This window comes from Trachypithecus francoisi, unplaced genomic scaffold, assembly GCF_009764315.1.
Source record: "Trachypithecus francoisi isolate TF-2019V2 unplaced genomic scaffold, Tfra_2.0 Lachesis_group19, whole genome shotgun sequence".
Lineage (NCBI taxonomy): Eukaryota > Metazoa > Chordata > Mammalia > Primates > Cercopithecidae > Trachypithecus > Trachypithecus francoisi.
Genome location: NW_022681464.1, coordinates 27,845,310 through 27,867,229, shown reverse-complemented (window position 1 = coordinate 27,867,229; position 21,920 = coordinate 27,845,310). Strand labels below are relative to the sequence as shown.

The following is a 21,920-nucleotide window of genomic DNA, read 5'->3' as shown; positions in this document are numbered from 1 at the left end:
AGTCCAGAGTCACCAAAAGAGCATGGTACTGGTATTAAAATAGGCATATAGACCAATGGAACAGAAATGTATGAAAAAAATGCTCAGTATCACTAATTATCAGGGAAATGCAAATCAAAACCACAATGTAATACCACCTCACTCTGCAAGAATGGTCATAATAAAAAACTAATATATGTTGGCATGGATGTAGTGAAAAGAAAACGCTTTTACACTGTTGGTGGGAATGGAAACTAGTATAATGATTATGGAAAAGAGTGTGGCAATTCCTTAAAGAACTAAAAGTAGATCTACCATTTGATCCAGCAAACCCACTTCAGAGTATCTACCCAAAGGAAAAGAAGTCATTACACGAAAAAGATACTTGCACACACACACACACACACACATATATGTGTATATATGTGTGTGTGTATACGTGTGTGTGTGTATATATATATATATTTTACATGCACACCATGGGATACTACTCAGCCATAAAAAGGAACAAACTAATGACATCTGCAGCAACCTGGGTGGAACTGGAGACCATTATTCAAAGTGATGTAACTCAGGAATGGAAAACTGAACCCTATGTTCTCACTCATAAGTGGGAGCTAAGCTGTGAGAATGCAAAGGTGTAAGAATGATGCAAAGGACTTTGGAGACTCAGGGAAAGGGTGGGAGCAGGGTGAGGATAGAAAGACTACACACTGGGTACATCGCACACTGCTCGGGTGATAGGTGCACCCAAATCTCAGAAATCACCACTAAAGAACTTATTCATGTAGCCAAACACCACCTGTTCCCCCAAAAACCTATTGAAATTTTTTGAAAAGAAAGAAAAGAAAGGGGAGGGGGGAGAGAGAGAGATACAGAGAGAGAGAGAGAGAGAGAGAGAGAGAAAGAAAGAAAGAGAAAGAAAGGAAGAAAGGAAGAAAGGAAGGAGGGAGGGAGGGAGGGAGGGAGGGAAGGAAGGAAGGAAAGAGAGAGAAAGAAACAAAGAAAGAAAAGAAAGAAAGAAAGAAAGAAAGAAAGAGAAGGAAAGAAAGGTGGGATAAGGGTGTGACAGACAGAAGAGGGGATTTCATAGTCACTGGCGCTTGTTCTATTAATGTTCTACTGTTACCTATTTGGATTCAGGTGTCACAGGGCTTCAGGGAGGGAAAGAAGGAGGCCTCTGCAAAAAATGCATTTGTAAAAAGTCACTTACTGCACATCCTATGAATGAGAAGAGGTTGACCTAAGTGAGTCTGACACTAGAGAAAACACTTTGGAGGAAAATGTATAAAGGTCAGTCATTTAAAGTCAATTAGTTTTTCTATCACCTCTGCCCCTAACCTATGACCAATATGAATTGGTTTAATATATCTGTTATGACAGTTTTCAGAGTTTTAAAAACAGGTGCTAATTCTCATGTGCTCAAATATTACAATACACAAAATCTTTTGGCATTATTCAGGCTCTATGGAATGTGGTGTATTACATAATTCCCTTTGTACACTTAACCAGTTGGGTCAGTATCTTAGATAAAACTAAGTCAACTGAAAAAGTTCTCCTTGACGAAATATTAGTCCTGACTTGATCTTGTGGTTTTGAAGCAATCCATGTATGGTACCCGGCTCATGATTATATGCTTCTTCCATGTGAATCATATTTTATTATGTGCAAGTCACACAAATTAAAAAGCTTTCAAATTTCAATGGATAACATGTGAATTCCATTTATCATCCACGGGTTAAGGTTTATTGCCTGTTGTCTGGTTCACCTGTGACTTACATGCAGCTATGAATATCTTCTTGAATTTGAAAAGATTCACCTCTGCTCTAGGAACAAACACTAAAACTTACTCAAGTTGTTTATTTTACACAAACTTAAAAGTTAATAGGAAAAAAGTGGGAAACTGTTAAGTTACAGAATCTTAGGTATACAGTAATATATATATAATTTATAAATTATATATTTTTTAGATCACAGCCTTTCAGAAAGACTTTTAGGCTTAAAAATAAAAATAGTACACAGAAACAATGTGGAAGGGAGAGGATATACAAGGGACATGCTTTAATATTTTAAATTAGCTTCAAAAATTAAACTTTGATGATGAAAATAAGGCTAATATCATGGACATTTGACTGCTGTAAGGAGAAATACATAATCCACTGGAGTCAACCTGTTTCTGCTATTATAATATTTTCCTTATGAATGGCAGGTACAGAACTCTGAGTAACATAATGAACAAGATTTTCAACTTTTATTTTTCAAAATATGAAGCAGTTTTATCATTTTTAATATATGGGCTTTCAAGAAGAGATGATGTCAAATTTATCTTAAAATATAGGTGTAGGAGTGAAACTATTCTGTATGATGCTCTGATGGTAGATACATAGCACTATGTTTTTGGCAAAATCCATAGAGCTGTGTAACACAAAGAATGATCCCTACTGCAAACTAGAAACGTTAGTTAATAATAATGCATCATTATTTATTTGTCAACTGTAACAAATATACCACACTAATGCAGGATGTCACCAATAGAGGAACCAAGTACTGGGAGAGATATATGAAACTCTGTATTTCTGCTAACATAAAACTGGTCTAAGAAGTAAAGTTTATTAAGTTAAAAAAGTATAAGATTTCATACAGATGATGGTCAAACATGCTAATTATCAGATGTATCTTAAAGGAATGGATGGTTGTCTAGTTGTTAATATCCCTAATCTCTCACAAACATGACTTCCACTGAATTGCCTCAAGCTGGTATTAGTCAGAGTTGGATAATATAATTGAACCAATAATTTTATGTAATTATCCTAAGTATGAAGATAGTGCGTTGACATTTAACGAAAGTTATGCTATTTTAACAGATACATGTAAACAATTAAAATTTTATTTCAAAAATGATTTTAAAATTTGGCTTGAGATCTTTTCCTGAGAGAACCTTCCTTTCACCAACATTAAATTTGCTTATGCTCAGATAATCTCAAGTAGAAACTCCAGAATATCATAACATAGGATAAAAGAAAATACACTTCCTTAGACAAATGAAATAACAGGCTTGATCCTCTGGATTAATTAAGCCTATACATGACTAAATGATTATGGCAAAAAAATTGTACTATTAAACAACAAATGTATTATTAGAGATATTGCGTAGTTTACACACATCAGATGTAGTTACTGTGTTCTAGCCCACATAAAACTGTGTGAACATGATTAACATAAAATTAATCACCAGGGAAATAATTATTTTAAAGAAACTTTTTACTCTAAAGGCAATACCTCAAAATGATGTTAACCATAAAACCATAGTATCCTTATAAAATATTAACAAGAAACCACAGATCTTATATATTAAATGTATTAGCAGTTAATAGCACTACATAAACCAAATGAATGAAAATGTGCAAATATTCACATATGGTTTATAATTTTTGCTCAAATATTATACCATATTTAGAAACAATTATGTGAGAACACTAAAATATTTTCATGTCTAAATATACCTTTGACTTTTTGTTTTTTTCCATACTAATTGCTATTTTCAAAGGCATTGAGAAAATAGAAATAGTTTCACAGTGTTAACAGAAATTTCTTTTCCACAGCCACAGAGCAGTATTTATTAATGAATGAGATTTCAATTAATGAAGGCATTAGGAGGGAGGAAGGTAGGGAGAAACTGTCTCACCAGTAAGTGTTTCACAGTGTTTTTACATATACATTCCCACGGAGGATGGTTACCATGTAACAAATTTGCTCATAAATCTGAAAAAAATCTGCTTCAGTATCATTTTGCCACAATAGTTCCTTTCTAAATTTCATACAGGAACAATTTTTTTTTTCTAGAATAATTTAGTTGCCATGTCAGGGCTTACCAATCCTTTTCACACATATATAATGGGACAGTTTTAGAGACAGGTTGAGAATGAGTTCGGTGAAAAAAGTCATTCCATTATCTTTACAGCATATAATTATGATAAGAAAACAAATACAGAGTATTATGGAATATATAAATTCTTTAATATGTGTAAAATTTCCAACTAAAATATTTTTAAAATCTTTAATGACAAATTTGAGCTTGTGTTCACAAAATATCTTTGTATGTTTTCTGACTGAAATATCAAATTCTTAATTGCTATCAACGAAAACTTTATTCACAAGAGTTAGTGGGAGCAAAGGATAGTAGAGCATTTACCACGTTTTCTCCAAGTAATAGAAAGTTCTTTCTTGTCATGAGCTATGACGGCTAAATTTATTAAATTTCATGGTCCTTCTTTTACTTACAAGGGCAAATGTAATGTGGAAAGTCCTTCGGAAATGCAAACGTTTTTCAAAATTTTTCCTATTAAGTACTTCAAAATAATGAGTTTCAAACATCCACAGGGATTGCTCTAATAGTTTTAATACTGTTTTTTAGGTTTTCAATATAACACCAATAACACAAGTGAGTCATTTTTATCCTTTTTTGAAAGTTTAACTTTTGCTTTGTATCTATAAACTGTGTGTGTGTAATATTTTTATATGGCCTTTGCAATTTTCAATTAAGTTCATTCAGGTGCTCCAAAATGTCTGGTAAGCAAGCTATCTTTTTCAAGGGAATAACTCTCCTTTGACAAATCTAAAGAGAGTAACATTGAAAACACACAATACATTTTTTTAATTAACTCTTGAAAAAAAGGTATTTTTTGGACAGCTTGTGTACACACTGGCAAATATCAGTAAATGTGATAATCTAATCCCTTACCTTTGAATAAAGCGGTAGCCATTTATTTAGATTCATATTTTCATATGAATTTATGTGAAATTATGATTTATGAGCAAACAAGAGCTGAGTACAAGAGCTGCTATGTGAGTAAAACTCGTCTCAGATGAAACTCTTGATGTTTACACCTTCATATTATCTATAGCCTTTATAGCTGCATGCCACCAGGGCCAGAGCATCAGCCTCATGTATGAATACTTTTATTTTATTTTGAGACAGAGTGCCGCTTTGTCACCCAGGCTGGAATGCAGTGGGGTGATCTTGGCTCACTGCAACCTTTGCCTGCCAGGCTCCAGTGATTCTCTTGCTTCAGCCTCCCAAGTAGCTGGGACTCCAGGCATGCACCACCACGCCCAGCTAATTGTTGTTATTTTTTTAGTAGAGACAAGGTTCTACCATGTTGGCCAGGCTGGTCTCAAACTCCTGGGCTCAAGTGATCCACCTGCCTCGGCCTCCCGAAGTATTGGGATTACAGGCCAACTGCACCTGGCCAATATGAATATTTTAAAACATGAAATATGAGTATTTATTTGCCTCCTGGCATACATAATCTACAGAAGTTTGTTTTGATTTTTTCAGAATAAATAATGATCTTCAAGGATTCTAAAAAGTCTATTAATTAGCAAATATACTAAGGTCTTAAAGTCATCAATATACAATAAGTTTTTAAATTTAATAATCTGTTTGATTAATGCTGTCACTACGATGTGTGACATGCCATCACTGCCTGTTCTGACAGTGTTATGCTAACCCGGCTTTTTTTCTACTTCTTCTGCTTCATTTGTTTCCAGTCTACCACTGATAGTGAACATAGAGGCTGGTAAAATAAGAAATTCCATATAACAGGGAAGCACTTTGGCTAAAAGTATTATATGTGAAACCTTGTAAAAGATGGCTTTTAAAACTTGAGCATATAGTGCTCATATCTTTCTCATAAAGAAAGATTCTTACTTTTTGTGTAAGAGAATTCAAAACTACTTACGTCTAAGATGGCTGTTTTGGGGTAGAGTGCCACAAAAATTTGTCATGCAAGGAGCTTCATTTCATCACTTTTGCATGCAAATGACATATTTACTCCATGTGTGAGAATAATTATAATGGCACATGAATTCCAATTTAAGAGAATCATCATTATATTGCCCAATTATCTTAATCATTTGAGGGATGGATTCTAGTGAGGCTCAGAGGTTTCAGCATTTATTCTCAAATTATCTTTTGTGTTGGGAAAATAAACATATGTAGAAATGAAATCTAAAGACAAAAGAGATTGCAGGCATGCACAAATCTAGAAAATCTACTTGTTAATAATATAAAGTACATATATAAATAATATAAATTATATGTATTTAAAATATATAGTTAAAACTATCTGCATTTTAAATGCTTTAATATAAAGCATATAAAAAACTTCTAACTTAAACATACAGCGATCTAAATTAGAATTTAATTTAGTAATTAAAAGTTAAAAATATATACAATATAATCATTTTCTACATTCCTAGATAACCAAACTGTATTTTGAAAACAATCAGTTTCTGGAACTTACTGTTCTCTTTAGTAATTTAGTGCCCAGAGATTTCAACTAATTTAATTGAAAGGAGTTTCTTTCTAAAAATGTCTATCTTAAACATAATATAAACACTTTAAACACTTTAATTCTAAATCACACAAAATTAATCACTGATTTCCATTAATAATAAGACTTTTGACTAATTGTTAACCTTAAAATCCAATCAGAAGGAAAAAAGAAATGAAAGCAAAGAAAGAGTAAAAAGAAAAAGGGAGGGAAGACAGAATAAGCAATTAAGAAAATTTACAAAATTAGTAATTTTCAGATACCACACAAAAACAGTAAATGACAATATTTATATAACTTCTATTTTAGAATTAAATAGTAAAAATATCAGCAAAAAATACGTAAATTAAACTGAAAGATAAAATCAATACTTGCATAAAATCTTCACTGAGGATAAACACATGGGTATTAAAATCATGATGAGATTAACTGAAGAATTTTGATGGGAAAGTTGGGAAATTTTGTGGTGGTTGCTCCATGAGTGAGGGCTTGGTCAGGGAGATAATCTAGGGAAGTGTTATGCAGGAGACCTCTCTTGTGATCTACACAAGTCTTATTCAGAAGAATAACAGAAAATAATAGGCAGGGCATGGTGGCTCACGCCTGTAATCCCAGCACTTTGGGAGGCTGAGGTGGGAGGATTGCTTGAACTCAGGAGTTCAAGACCAGCCTGGGCAACACGTTGAAATCCCGTCTTTACTAAAATACAAAAAATTAGCCAGGCATGGCTGTGTACACCTGTAGTCCCAGCTACTCAGGAGGCTGAGGCAGGAGAATTGCTTGAATCCAGGAGGCAGAGGTTGCAGTGAGCCAAGATCACATCACCGCACTCCAACCTGGGTGACAGCGTGAGACTCAGTCTCCAAAAAAAAAAGAAAATAATAAAAATAATACGCGTTTGCAATTGCAGGAAGTTTTCAGAGCAAGCCATAAGGGTATTTAAATATTATTATTATTTTTATTAATTTTTAATTGACATAATTATACATACTTATAGGGTATGGTGTGGTGTTTTGATACATGTACATGTACTACAGTGATCAAATCAGGGTCATTACCATAGCCATCACTTTAAACATTTATCAGTTAGGAAGGATAAGTTTCATAGTTCTATTATAGCATAGGGTAGCTATGGCAAATAACAATGGGGTATATAGTAGTGCATATACGATTTTGAATATTATCCCTTCAAATATTATTTTAACTGCTGTGAATTAATTTTTATCTGTTTTATTGTAAAAAGTCTTCACATTTTTAACACTATAAAAAAGCCCAAGGGCACATGAATTCTAATTTGACAGGATCATTATTATATTACCTAATTACTATCTTCATCATTCATGGGAGGAAATGGATTCTAGTGGCTAGGAAGTCACTAGACATCACTGACCAATACGTGCTATGGGTCAATCAACAGCTTTATCAAAAGCCAGAAACCAGAATTTCTCTGTGAAACTTTAAATTGTAGAGAAAAGGCCAAATTCAGCTAGGCCTGGTCTAGTCTTCAGTCATGCTTTGTTTGTGCCATGTAGCATTTCAACAAAATAATTTCATTTTCTTTTGATCTTTCTACTTCCCCCTGGGAGGCCAGCTGATAAAACTAAGGCACCAATTTGCCCATAAAATGAGACCACCGAAGTTCTAGCCAAAATCTTTTCCCACTATTGTCCGTTTACTTTCCATTACCAAAATTTCCTTCTAGTCTATTAATAATGTAAAGGCTATTTGGATCAAAACATAATGGTGGCTTGAACAGGCTGAGAAATCTTGGTTAATGTCTTTTGAACATGGTAGTAGACGTGGGGAGTAGGTATAAATTATAGACAGCCTTCCAGGCATCACAGCAGAATGACAGAGGTATCAAGGGCAGGCACTCCAAGATCTTGCTAGACCATCCATAACCTGACATCACCACCACTCCCCTAGAGATCATCCTCTTGATACCTGGAAATTATTCTCCTTTCTCAGCCCAAGGAGCTACCTGCTGACGGCCTGGAGGGCAAATGCTGTGCAACAGAAATACAATGTGAGCCATATATGTTATTTCATCAATTCTAGCAGCCACGTTAAAAACTAAAAACCAGTTGCGGTGAGTATCTGTAGCACACCGGTATCCCATTCATGGCATTCTAGCTCAGAAACATGGATCTACTTGCCATGCTGCTTAAACATTAGGCTCAATGTAAGCATTAGTGATGCTCAGAAGTATCTTCAGTTTTTCTCCCCTTCCTAGATATTCAGAAAGATTACACTTCTCATCTCCCTTGACATTAAGCCTGACCACATGGTCAACAGAATCAGCAAGTAGAAGGGACACATATCACTTTACAGCAGAAGCATTTAAAAGTTGATGCCCTCCTCCTCTGCAGTGGTCATTCTTTCTGGTAATTATGAAAGAACGGGCCAGCTGGAGGTAATACAAGATCAAGCCCACAGGATGAGTGACCACCCCCACGGAGAGCTGCTCTGAGAATCATCCACACCTACAATGGACTTAGTATGAATATCAGTTTTTTTGTGTTAAACACAGAAAACTGGTGGTAACTGTTAGTGTAGCACATCCTAGCCCATCATGTCTAATAAGGTCTCAACTTGAGTGACCTACAAGACAGTAAAATTAGAACGAAAGTTCTATAAAAATGAAATAAATCAGAATCAAACTTATTGTAGGTTAAGTTCAAAAAACAAACTTTTAAAAATTACTACAAGTATTGATATTTCCCTACCAAGAAAGTTTTTATTATAATGTTCCCCAAAATACTACAAAGTCTATTAGGAGCTGCTATTTCATTTCCTTTTCAGGAGGTCATGTCATACTTAACTAACGTATATAAGTTGACACAAATAAAAGAAAGAAATAATGTGCTATGATATTCTTCTTTAATACGAAACTGAAAAAAAAATCAAAACAGCAGTAGGGATGATACAGAAGAATGATTATGACATCAAAAATAAAAAATTTAGCTTTCAGTAGTCTAGTAATGCTATGCATACAATTTTATATATTAAAGTACTGGGAAAGCAGAAAGATTATTGCATTCTCCCTTGTATACATTCTAATAACTCAAAAGTTTTTAAGCTGTTCTTCGCTTCATTGATATTCTTCCTCCAGGCATCTCTGTGCTATGAAATTCAAAGAAAACTCTTTCTTTTGACAGAATCCAGCTAAAAATACATAAAATACCAGTGCTTAAGCAGAATTATTCTTTTAATATTCTTTTTTCTTTTTTCTTTTTTTTGCAGAATGTACCCATTAACAAATTACACTGAAATATCACTACCTCTAATTAAATTCGTCTTTCAGAGTACAGGTGGTGTAGAAGCTCCCTTTTCCCAACTGTATCATTATTAGTCTCTGAAATTTGATGTAATTTAGTCAGCTCCACATTTCTGGCTACTTATGTCAACAAAGAAAGAAATCTAATTCCTAATTTTTAAAACAGGTTTTTGTTAACTTTGAAAGAAAAAGAAGACTTTCAACATAAATTTTACTGAAAACAGAAATTTTGCTAATTGGCATTTTTAAATATACTACTCTAAAAGAAAAAAAAAGCTAATCTAAATTAAACCTGTTTCTCAATGAATTTCCACAATGTGGCCTCAAAATGTGCTACAGAAACCATTAAGAACAAATGTGTCCCCTGAGTAACCAACTTACTAAGATACAGGTAGCCCAAGGAACAAAAGGACGTTACTGTTTTGTGAAACTTGATTTTAAAAGAAGATATTCATGGCCGGGCGCGGTGGCTCAAGCCTGTAATCCCAGCACTTTGGGAGGCCGAGACGGGCGGATCACAAGGTCAGGAGATCGAGACCACCCTGGCTAATACGGTGAAACCCCGTCTCTACTAAAGAATACAAAAAACTAGCCGGGCGACGAGGCGGGCGCCTGTAGTCCCAGCTACTTGGGAGGCGGAGGCAGGAGAATGGCGTTAACTCGGGAGGCGGAGCTTGCAGTGAGCTGAGATCCGGCCACCGCACTCCAGCCTGGGTGACAGAGCCAGACTCTGTCTCAAAAAAAAAAAAAAAAAAAAAGAAGATATTCATAAAACATGATGTGCATTAAGCACACTAGCCCCACTGGTATGATGTGATTATCACAGTAACTAAAATTAAAGTACATTGGGCTATTAAGCTACTAAACTCCAAATCATTTGCTGACAGTAAAGTTACAAAACAAACAACAGGGTAAGATTTCATCCTAAATACTTAATACAATTTAAGAAGTGCTTATTTTTTAGGAGAAAAAGGTCATGATCATACACGAAGAAATTATATATATATATAAAACAGTTCTTGAAAATTTACCATAATAATACATAACTGACAGTTTAAAAGGTGAATTCCCAGTATTTACTGCAAATCCAACAAAAGGATACATCAGATCACTAGCTGCTGGAAAGAACTTTGTAAGTTGAAAAGTTGTACTATTCAAGTAAACTGTAAGAATTTAACAAAAGAAATACACAAACCCCATTACTTCTAAAGGATACCTACATATTCTGAACATTAGCAACCTGATGTGTATTAAGTATTTAATATACACAGAATTCCATGAAACTTTCAGCAATATTACTATTCTTTCACAAAGGCAATGAAGATATTCGAAGTCATGACATGAAATCTTTAAGCTGCCAAAAGAATTTAAGTACTAAAAACAATCAATAAATTCTAATATAAGTTCACTGATGCCTTATTATTTGTGAAATATTATCATGTAACCAGGTAAAAATCATGGCTTCCCAATGCATCTTTTTATGATTATCTCAGTTCACTACTTTCCAACTTTTCACAGAATTATTGTATAAACCCTAGAAAGCTGCTCTAGTAGGGAAGATATTCTCCCAAAAATCTATAGGGATAGGTAATATTTCTCAGACTCAGTTCAACTCACTCAGGTCTAACATACAGAGCCACAAAGAAAACAACCACAAGTAGTCTATGGCACATAGTAAGAAATGGATTCCATTTTTAAAGTATTAACAATAATAAAAGGCAATTTAAAGGTTACTTAATTTTATATACATGTATAAATGTTTGAGTTTGGGTAAGACTCTTAAAATGCCAGTTACTTTTATTTAGAAATTACATTTTATGCTCACTAGATTTTTATTAGTGTCTACAACTGTAGAACTGTAGTCATGTCAGAACTGTAGTCATGTCAAAATGCCATCATTGGTTGTTTTTTTTTTTTTTTAAATCCTCTTGAAAAATGTTCCCTCTCTTTGTTATACCCTGAAATGAACATCTACATATGTGAACACACCAACTCAGCAATCTGAATAGTTGCTGCTTCAACTGACAATATTAACCCTTATTCTCATTAATGGGCTGACATTTCCTCTTGCAGAAATGATTACACTTCTATTTCACCATTCTCATTAATTACAACAAAGTGAATAGGATTAACTGCCATACACTATAACAGGATGGCCATCTCAGGTATGCTCCAGCTCCACATCACATGTTTTATCTGGAAAATGTCTTAGGTTGGTGCAAGGTTGCTCTAGGGTTCTGCCTAGGAGAATTCCACACAGACCCCTCCTGAGTGCTGCTAAGCACTCTTAGTCCAGCTGTTAGGTGTACTTGTAAAGGGTCAAGGTATCTTTAAATTTTTCAGAGGTAAAGAATTTTCACATTTAATTCTCCCTGTGTAAATATATAAACATGTATTAAAGGATTTCCATTACATTAACTAAGATGATGTCCAGGCAAGCATCCTGTGCACGTATTATTTGCTCCCCATTTACATTTCTCAATCTGTATGTATTAGCTACAACAAATCGAGTTAGGCTAAAATAATATCCTTATCCTGTCCTGATAAATAGATGCAATAAGCAGACTAGTCTAAATTACATCCTTTGCCTAAAAGCCCTGGCATTATTAATGCTTCAGGATAATATATTAAAAATCCTATTTTTTTTTTGAAAACTAACTTACAGTAGACATTTGACTTCCATAAGCATAAAAGTGAAGAAAAACAACAGATGTGGATAATTGGGACAATGACAGAAAAAAAACACACACCTAAACAGGAATAATGAAAAATTATTAAGTGTAAATTTTTCGTCTAAAAAAATGACTTTTTTTTAAATGTAGGGATATAAAACCAAGGACATATAGAAATTAGGTATGAAGACTTCTCGAGAGCATGGCATGGCACAACAGGTCCACACTGCTGAAGTATCACCTTGTTCAAATACACAGCAATAATAATCAGATGTAAAAGTAAAAACAAACAAACAGACAACAACAACAAAATACTGGCCAGGATCAAAAACAAGATAGTGTACCATAAATGAACTAGTGTAAATTGCTGACTGGATAGAGAACAAGTGGAGGACAAGCGGAAGTTCAGCCTTTGCAGGGTAAAGGAACGTGAAGGTGACAGGAAGCTGGTACAGCAGCTAGGATGCCACTTGACTCCAAGGATTGGGGCTCGGGCTAGGGCTGAGGATGGGCTTGAGCAAGGGTAGAATGAAAGAGAGATGAAAACAAAAATCTCATTCACAGTGAGCCTGAAATTCCCAAATCATTACATATAAAAAAATCAAGTGCTTAAGAAAGCCAACAAAAATCAATAACCAGAACCTAACACACTGCAAAGGAAATTAATTCCCTGGGGTACTCTTCTGGTTTCCCCAATCCCATTGACGACTCCCTCTCCATCTCCTTCAGTGCCTTAGGGTTTAGATCATGACCTTCCCTGATCCACATTTTCATCCTAGGTAATTTCAAACAATCTTAAGGTTTTAAAAACCACCTGTACTAAGATGAATCTTGAATATGTATGTCTAAACCGTGACCACTGCAATGAGATCTAGACTCCTATATGTAACTGCCCGCTTGCCATCTCCACTTGGAAATCTAACAAGCAACTCAAACTATAGAGATGTGAAAGCCAACTCTGGGTTCACCCTCCTCCTGTACAACCAACTCCACTGTAGTTTCACCCTCCACCCAAATGCTCAGACTACAAATCTAAGAGTTGAGTTTAACTCTTGTCTTACCAAAGTGTAATCCATTTGCAAGTTCTAACAGCTCCATTTCCAAAATATATCATCAATAGGACCAATTCTCATCACCTCCACAGCTAACATCTTACCTTCAGTCATTATCCAGCATAAGTCATAGAGAGAAGGTTCTAACTGATCTCCTACTTCCACTCTTCACAACATCTACAGTGGCCTTTGAAAAACAAACTGGATCGTGCTCAAAAGCATCGTGTTCTGTGTGTTGTTCCTACTACACACAGAACAAAATCCTTAACAAAGGCCCTGGCCCTTTAACCTCATCCTTCTTTACTCTTCTCCTAGCTCATTGGGTCTCTACAGTTACATATGTTTTCTTGTGATTCCTCCAACAAGCTAAATTGGGTCCTGCTTCAGGGCCTTGTTTGTATATTTGAAATACTGGACAACGGACGAGAAGGAAGAGGAAAGAACAGTGGAAGAGGGGAATCAAGAGAACTTGGAAAAACAGGCAGGAGATGAAATCCAGGTTAAAAAAAAAAGAGATTAGGCTCATTTTTGTCTTTTATAGATTTTATAGCTAAAGTTATTTTTCCTTAGTTTTTCCAACTTTCTTCCTTTTTCTTTAAGTATTCAATGGGTGATCAGAGCTGACTTGTCATCAAATCAGATAATGAATGAAACGAACATGAGATCTTGTTTTATTTTTCAGCTGGTTTTTCTGGAAATGAGTGATGTGAATAATCAGCTTCACAGGGGGAGGGGTGCAGTATAGTACGCTCTTCAATAAAATCTAAACAGATGGAGAAGTGGCAGATAAAAGCGTTTTGATGTTGCAGTGTAGTTATTGGTCTGCTAACCATAACATGTAGCTATGGCCGAGATGCCCCAGATCACTCCTACAGTCTGAACTCTCACTGTGTACCACACTCCTTCTCAAACAAATTTGAAAACTTGCACAAATAATGAACTAAATTCCAACTAGCTTCCCAGTAATATTAATATACAATGCCAACAACAACAGTCTGGTGTTGAGCCAGGGTTCACTCATAAATGTATTATGTCCACTCAAAACTGGGGACTAGGCACAAAGAAATCTGTGGGCTCAGCATCTGAACCATCGATTATAACCCTGCTTCAAGGCGAATGTGTTGAATGACACATAAGAAAACGTTCAAGAACAAAGGTAAAGATTGTACCCACTTCCTCATACGCAACAGCACTGGGAACAATATTACATTAACTTGTTTTTTACATATGTGTGAATTCATCTATCTGATATAAAAGTGTAGCATACAGTACTATACTCTGAACAGAATAAGTAATCAAATATTATTCTCATTACTACTGTTTCTAAGTCATGAGGTTCAGAATGTTTGTGATAAAATATCTCCTTTGGATATCATGTACAATGATTCAAATACTTTTAAGTACTTTTAAAAAAATTATTTGCCAAAACCACAATGAGATACCATCTCACACCAGTTAGAATGGTGATCATCAAAAAGTCAGGAAACAACAGGTGCTGGAGAGGATGTGGAGAAATAGGAACACTTTTACACTGTTGGTGGGACTGTAAACTAGTTCAACCATTGTGGAAAACAGTGTGGCAATTCCTCAAGGATCTAGAACTAGAAATACCATTTGACCCAGCCATCCCATTACTGGGTATATACCCAAAGGATTATAAATCATGCTGCTATAAAGACACATGCACATGTATGTTTATTGCGGCACTATTCACAATAGCAAAGACTTGGAATCAACCCAAATGTCCATCAGTGACAGATTGAATTAAGAAAATGTGGCACATATACACCATGGAATACTATGCAGCCATAAAAAAGGATAAGTTCGTGTCCTTTGTAGGGACCTGAATGCAACTGGAAACCATCATTCTCAGCAAACTAACACAGGAACAGAAAACCAGACACTACATGTTCTCACTCATAGGTGGGAATTGAACAATGAGATCACTTGGACACAGGAAGGGGAACATCACACATCGGGGCCTATTGTGGAGAGCGAGGAGGAGGGAGGGATAGCATTAGGAGATATACCTAATGTAAATGACGAATTAATGGGTGCAGCACACCAACATGGCACAAGTATACATACGTAACAAACCTGCACATTGTGCACATGTACCCTAGAACTTAAAAGTATAAAAAAAAAAAAAAATTGCTGTTTAGACAACGGTTTCCCACCTTTACAAGTAGCAAAACAAAAGGTCACAGGGCGTAAGTTTCCTGGTCACACTGAAAAGTGGTGGGTGGCACTGATGCCGGAAGCTCTTTGGGGCATCCTGGGAGGCACCCATTCAAATTTAGCACAGAGGAAAATTTCCGTTTCTTGTTGAACTTCCCCACACTCAATGAAAATGAACTACATGATTCCTAATCTACCATTTACGGTGAACATACAGATGGACATGGCAAGGTCCCTTATCTCTAAGAGTTTAAATTTAGGGGGAAATGGCTTAAAAATAAATAACATAATGGGCAAAACTAACGTGCTTAATAATTACATTTCAAGGGAGACAGGGAAATAACTGAAGAGACAATGGAAGTAGCAGGTGGCTTCTGATCTGAGCACCAAAGAATAAACATAATCCCAGTAGGGTATAGACAAAAGGTGGCAGCTTCGGCATAAACAGGGGTGTGAATGCCAGGCAGTGATGGCACATTCACAGAGGTATCAATACATAGAGAAAGGGTGGTGTCTGGATCAGCACAGCAGTTCCTCCCTCAATGTCTTTGTTAATGAGTATTTGGGAAGTATTTTTTCAAGGACCAATTTGTTTGGCAAGGTTTTAGGACATATTATTTTTGTAGGGAGGGATTTTTATGGACTAATGTCTTTTATTGGGAAAACAGTCTCTAGGTAGGCTGAAATCCATTAGTCTGAAAGGGAAAATGTCGACAGAGGCACAAACTAAAGATCTAATTACCGATGCACATGAGTGGTTCACTGAATTTAGGGGCTCTCTCTGTGTCTATGTGTATGTAAGTATATGTGTGTGGAACAGACATATCTGACAGCAATATTAAGTGTTAAAATTTAAATTCCGTTGTCAGTTTTGTACAAAAGCTTAGAATTTCCCCATTTTCTGATCCCGTGGGTCTGACATATTAATATGAGAAAGACCATCAGTGGCACTTTTGAAACACAGGCATCATTCAAAAATACACAATGTAATATACAAGATGTGATTATAAAGAAATAGGATTGATTCCACAAGTCACACAGAAAAATCAGATTCATTATGTAACAGTCATGCCTTGTATAAATTATAGTCCAGCCAACAGAGGCACTAAACATGCACTTTAATTTGGAGTACAGTACAGAAGTAACTTCACTATCTAATGAGATGAATTATTAATAAATGCTAAGATACTAAAAAAAACATGCTTGTATTAAAAAGGCCAACGATAATCTTACGTATTTTGCAAGTAATCTTCAATAAGCCACTATCATTTTATACTCAATTGAACCATACCCTCGATTAGTCTGATATAGTATACTTTTCTTTAAATTGCAAGAAATTACATTGATAATCATTTTTTATCAATTCTTTCCAGTTTGGTGCAAAAAAATTAAAAGAGCAATGAACTAAAAGCCAGTAAACCCAGTTGTGGTTGTGGTTGCACTGATAATAATCTCTCAACAGCTTTGGATCTTCATTTCTTCAGCTGTAATACGGAGGACTCTCACTAGATGACTGCTCTGCTAATATCTCGTACATCACTAAAACTATGCATACGCAATAGTCTAAAATTTGATATCTTAACAACTACCCGAGTGAATATCACCAGTGAAAGTTGTGCTCACGTTCTGTTTGTTTTTGTTCATGTTGAGCAGTCATTATGAAAAATACAATGGTTTTTCTAAGGCAAAAAGCAAAGGAGAACACCTACAGGGATAAAATTATTTTAATTTTTTTTTTCTGGTTTTTAAACAGCTATATATCCCAAAGAAAATTTAAAATCCAAATATCACATTCCAGGTAACTATAGATGAAAGAGCAGCAAGTGCTGCAAATAAAAAATCACAGTAATTATTCGGTTGTCATTCTTCCTTCCAATACATTAAAAAATTACATAGGCCTTAATGAATTTTAATTTATAATCTAGGTGCTTTTATTTTGCTAAAGTTTGTATGTCATCACAAAAAGAAAACAACAACAAGAAAAACAAAAACGAAACTCAGGCTTTTGAAACACAACTCCCTAGAATAGACCAGTTGCCTTTTTTGTATGAAACAGATTTCAGTCATTTCAACACTAAGGTGTCACAATGAGTATAAATCCTTGAAGTTCAAACAATACTATTCGTACTTCAAGTTTCAAATTCTATGTCTCATTCCCTGTAAAAGTAACGGATGTCAAATGGTAAAGGGAAAACTGTTTAGAGCACCATTCTTTAAAAGAGTTTTTTGACCTAATAAGGAATACAAAACAGGTGTAACTCTGGAAAATAAAATTCAACTTTCAAGACAAATAAGGACACAATCCATTATTTCTCTCGAGTTTATCTTTTTGGTAGGATCAATGCTCCTCAGGAAAGATTAACTGAAGACCTATGAAGTTCCTTAGGAGTTACGTGGCAAGCAAACCAGAAAAGGCTCTTCTTTAACCTTACATGACATAGTGTCTTTTTGAAAGTTTCTAACAAAATAAACTCATTCTTTATTCAGTTTTCTTATCGAAATGGCCATACACAGACATTCCACTCCAAGTTTTGGTTTCCAGTGAGTAGCATTCTTTCTCTCAGGTTCAGAGTCATTTGCTTTACTAGCCTATTTTACATATACGTACTACCTTTTGATAATTCTTTTCACGGACTACAGTTTAGAATTTAAAACAGGCAACTTTGCTGCATGTCTTAATTGTTTTTCTAGGTGTTTTCAAACCCCTTGATGTTTGGTGAATTTTTACAAAATTAATGAGGTTAACCTTCATTTTTCAGACTTTCAAAGTTTCTTTATGTTAACATTCAAGGATGACTCATATTCATCTTGTTTAACTTTATTTTTAGGAAAATTTACTAAGCTCAAAGTAGATATAAAAAAGGAGATATATGTAATACCAATCACATTTATTAGATAACTAAATACAGGTTAATTCCACTTACAATAAATGAGAGACTTATGAAGATAGAAACCTCGGCATTAAAATTTAAAGATATATTAATCATGTTTTTCATTGTATAAAGGTCCTTATCATAGCTGCATGGGAGTCTCTTGTCTTTTTCCGTTCCATGCCAAATATGTATGTCTCATTACAAGGTAGGCACTGTGAGCGAGTTGAAAATATACAAGTGAATGGGGAAAGTATTTCACCAGCAAGGAAGACACACTTGTATCTAAGAATTTCTGCAGTAAATTATATGAATTAAGATGAAGATCTACTTAGTGGGGATTAGGGAAATTAGGTTAAGAAATTTAAAAGTTGAAGTTGACATTTATATAACATAATAGAGTATCACAGAAAATATAAACTTTACCACACAAAAAAAATAGGCTTGTAAATGTTAATTTGCCTGCAGTTTGCAGAAGAATGTCTGCTATAATAAAAGGTGCAAATATAGTTTGTTGCTAACTATTAACAGCTAGATTTGAAAATGTATCCCTTGTTTTGAAATACAAATGTACAGCTCTCTAAGTCTACAACTCTAGAAAAGACGAGTGAAATACAGCTTTTGTAACATTTCCTTTTTTTAGATCATCACCATCCCATCCCCATAAAATACATTTGTAGAGTTTTCTGTGATTATGTTTTAGTTTGATTTTAGGATAACAGAAATTCACATAAGCATTAAATTCCTTGTTTAAAATATCAAATGTACTTTGTAAGTAAGTCTTCTCATTTTATGCTACTTTGTTTTCCAAGTTAACTAAATCACCATGATACGGAATGAATAAGGCAATCTTTGTTACCTGAAAGGAAAACATACAATTCTGCTTGGTTCTTTAATTTCTCAGTGAAGATACACACATAACGCCTTAATAAAAACATGCCATTGAGTTTCCATTTCCCATAATTCCTTCTGCTTAGTGAACAAAGTCATAATAGGTATGTCAGAATGAAAGCAGGGATAAAGTTCTTTTGAGCTGACGGAAATGCCGATGCAGCTTTTTATAACTGGAATACTGACCGTCAGCAAAACAGAGATTGGGTGGCTCAAACAGAGCCCTTATTACATCTGATTCACTGATCCCTTTCAAATTCTTGCCCCCAACCTTGGGCACAATACAAAACCTTTCTGAGCTCTGCTGGTGCTTTTGTCTGTTTGCAAAACAAAATACAACATAAGAATAAACTTTAAGGGAGTAAAACAGCACTTCTGTTTGGAAAAATCTCTCCCTTTTGGTTGTCTTAGATGCGTGTTCTATCTAGTGTTCTCAGCTAGTAACAATCCATCACTTGTTATTTAGCAATCTGTTAAGTAAAAACATCTATAGCTGTCCCAGCTTTTTCTCAAGAAGGAACTTGGGTGAAAAGTCAATAATATATGCTTTGCATACTCAGTAGCACTCAAAGTGCTTATAAGATAATCAAGATTTGTAGGGAATTGGTTTCATATCCTAAATTGGGTATGAATCCAAGATTAGATGTCAAAAAGAGTGTATCTGGGAGACTTGTTAAAATACAAAATCTCATAAATAAAGAAACACATTTTATGTAAAATGAAAGATGCTCTAAGTGCAAACCATGCCTATAAATAATTTTGCTAATGGGTAGATACAAGATTCTCAAAGAGTGCTTCTTCTCCCAGACTTTTACACACCATGAAACTTTCTGAGGATTCAGATAGGCTGCCGGCATGAAGGTAGAGCTACCTTTAACAATGGGTGGTCAGATGTCTTGTTTTTAAACATTCTCCTTTTAACAATCAACTTTCTAGTTCACACCAAATGCTAAGGTGTTTGGTACAGCATAAGAATATTGTCGGAAGCAGTAACATAACTTACAGAATACTTCGAGACAATGCTGAACCTTAGGATTCTGAGACGTGAGACTGGGAAGAAGTGAGTTCCAGTAAGTTGCAGAAATAACCAGAGTAGAAGAAAGAAGGCAATGACACCTCCAAGGAAAAGCAAAGCTAACCACTGCTTAAAATATGAAATTCATACAAGAAAAAAAAACCTATAAATTGGATATGGGAAAACTTACAAAAACTTGGTAGACAAGTGTCAAACACTTTTGAGTGAGAGTAATGTTTTGGGCCAAACAAATACACAGGCTGAAATTATAAATGAAAACCTAAAGGCTCGCAAAGCTCTCAAGAGGTTATTGTTTGAACATGAACTAGAGATCTAGCCAGAGTAATGGGAATGGGAATCTCAAAAGAAGAAACATATAAAAAGAGATGATGAGGAAATAATCCATAAGAATGGGTAGCTAATATGATGTGGGTATAGAAAATAGCGATCGAAGGGAAGTAAGGAGTCCAAAAGGATGCCAGTGTTTTGAATCTTGACTTGGCAAAAGATGAAAAGAAACAGGTTAAATCTCAAGGAGGAAATAGTTTCATGAAAGACTTTTTCAGAACTGCTGATTTAATTCAGCATTAAAAATATATATGAGGGCTGGGTGCAATGGGTGCACCTATAGTCTCAGCAATTTGGTAGGCTAAAGCAGGCAGATTACTTGAGCCTGGGAGTTCAAAACCAGCCTGGGCAACATGGCAAAACTCTGTATCTACCAAAAATACAAAAATTAGCCAGGCCATGGTGGCGTACATGGCCTGAGTAGTCCCAGCTACTCAGGAGGCTGAAGTGGGAGGATTGCTTCAGCTTGGGAGGTGGAGGCTACCGTGAGCTGTGATTGGACCACTGTACTCCAGCCTGGGTGACAGAGTGCGACCTTGCCTCAAAAAAAGGTGTGTGTGTGTGTGTGTGTGTGTGTGGTGTGTGTGTGTGTGTGTGTGTGTGTATGAAATGTGCCTATTCTGAGTGCTAGGTATAAAGGACTCATAAACTAACCCCAAGGCCTTACTCTGCAGGGGCTTCCCCAGTCCAATTATAGAAACCAATGCATGTATTTTTTTTGTGCAGTTGAAGTCCCAGGAATCAAGTGAAATCTTTCAGGGAGAAAGTCATGTCTAATCTAACATTTTCCAGCTTAGATTATCTTGTTTACTGGTCTTATTGACAGAAGACATCTGATAGCCATCTTATACGCAGACATCTCTTCAAAAAGGTATTTTAAAAAAATGTACTGATGTCAGCCTTGTTTCGTGTTTTCTCCTTATCGAATTTATTAGTTTCTTTACTCATGGATCTTTGATAATTTGTGTGTTTACTCTGCACCACATTTTAATTTGTTACCACCTTTTGCAAATGTAAAACTCACAAAACTAAAATTTTTTAAGAGCAGAACTGCTGGTGCAAATTACTGTCATCACAACAATGTTTGAGTACCTACTGGATGCAAAATACTTTACAGCTTCTGGAACTCCTATGAAGACTTGGCAATTTCTTGTGGGCTTAAAAATCTTTGAATGTATTAATGATAATTGAGGGATCCACATCTCATCTCTGGGACTGTACACAGGACAGCGGCCTTTATGTGTCTTCATACTCTTAGTTCCTTGTTTAAACAATGCCCTGCCACCAGACTGGGTCTAATGTC

At 35.3% G+C, this 21,920-nt stretch overlaps 1 protein-coding gene across 2 annotated transcripts in view; it reads right to left on the bottom strand.

The window, feature by feature from the left end:
• The window catches only part of CDH2 (cadherin 2), a 228,624-nt gene that overhangs the window by 67,427 nt on the left and 139,277 nt on the right, over positions 1–21,920 (bottom strand). The window contains exon 1 of one of the 2 annotated variants that reach the window (XM_033178072.1): positions 19,223–19,394. The exons of the other annotated variant lie outside the window; for it this stretch is intronic. Within the exon in view, the coding sequence (XP_033033963.1) occupies positions 19,223–19,301 (79 nt within the window). The 5' untranslated portion in view covers positions 19,302–19,394. Of the gene's footprint in view, positions 1–19,222; positions 19,395–21,920 lie in introns of those variants that run through there. 2 annotated transcript variants of the gene reach the window in all.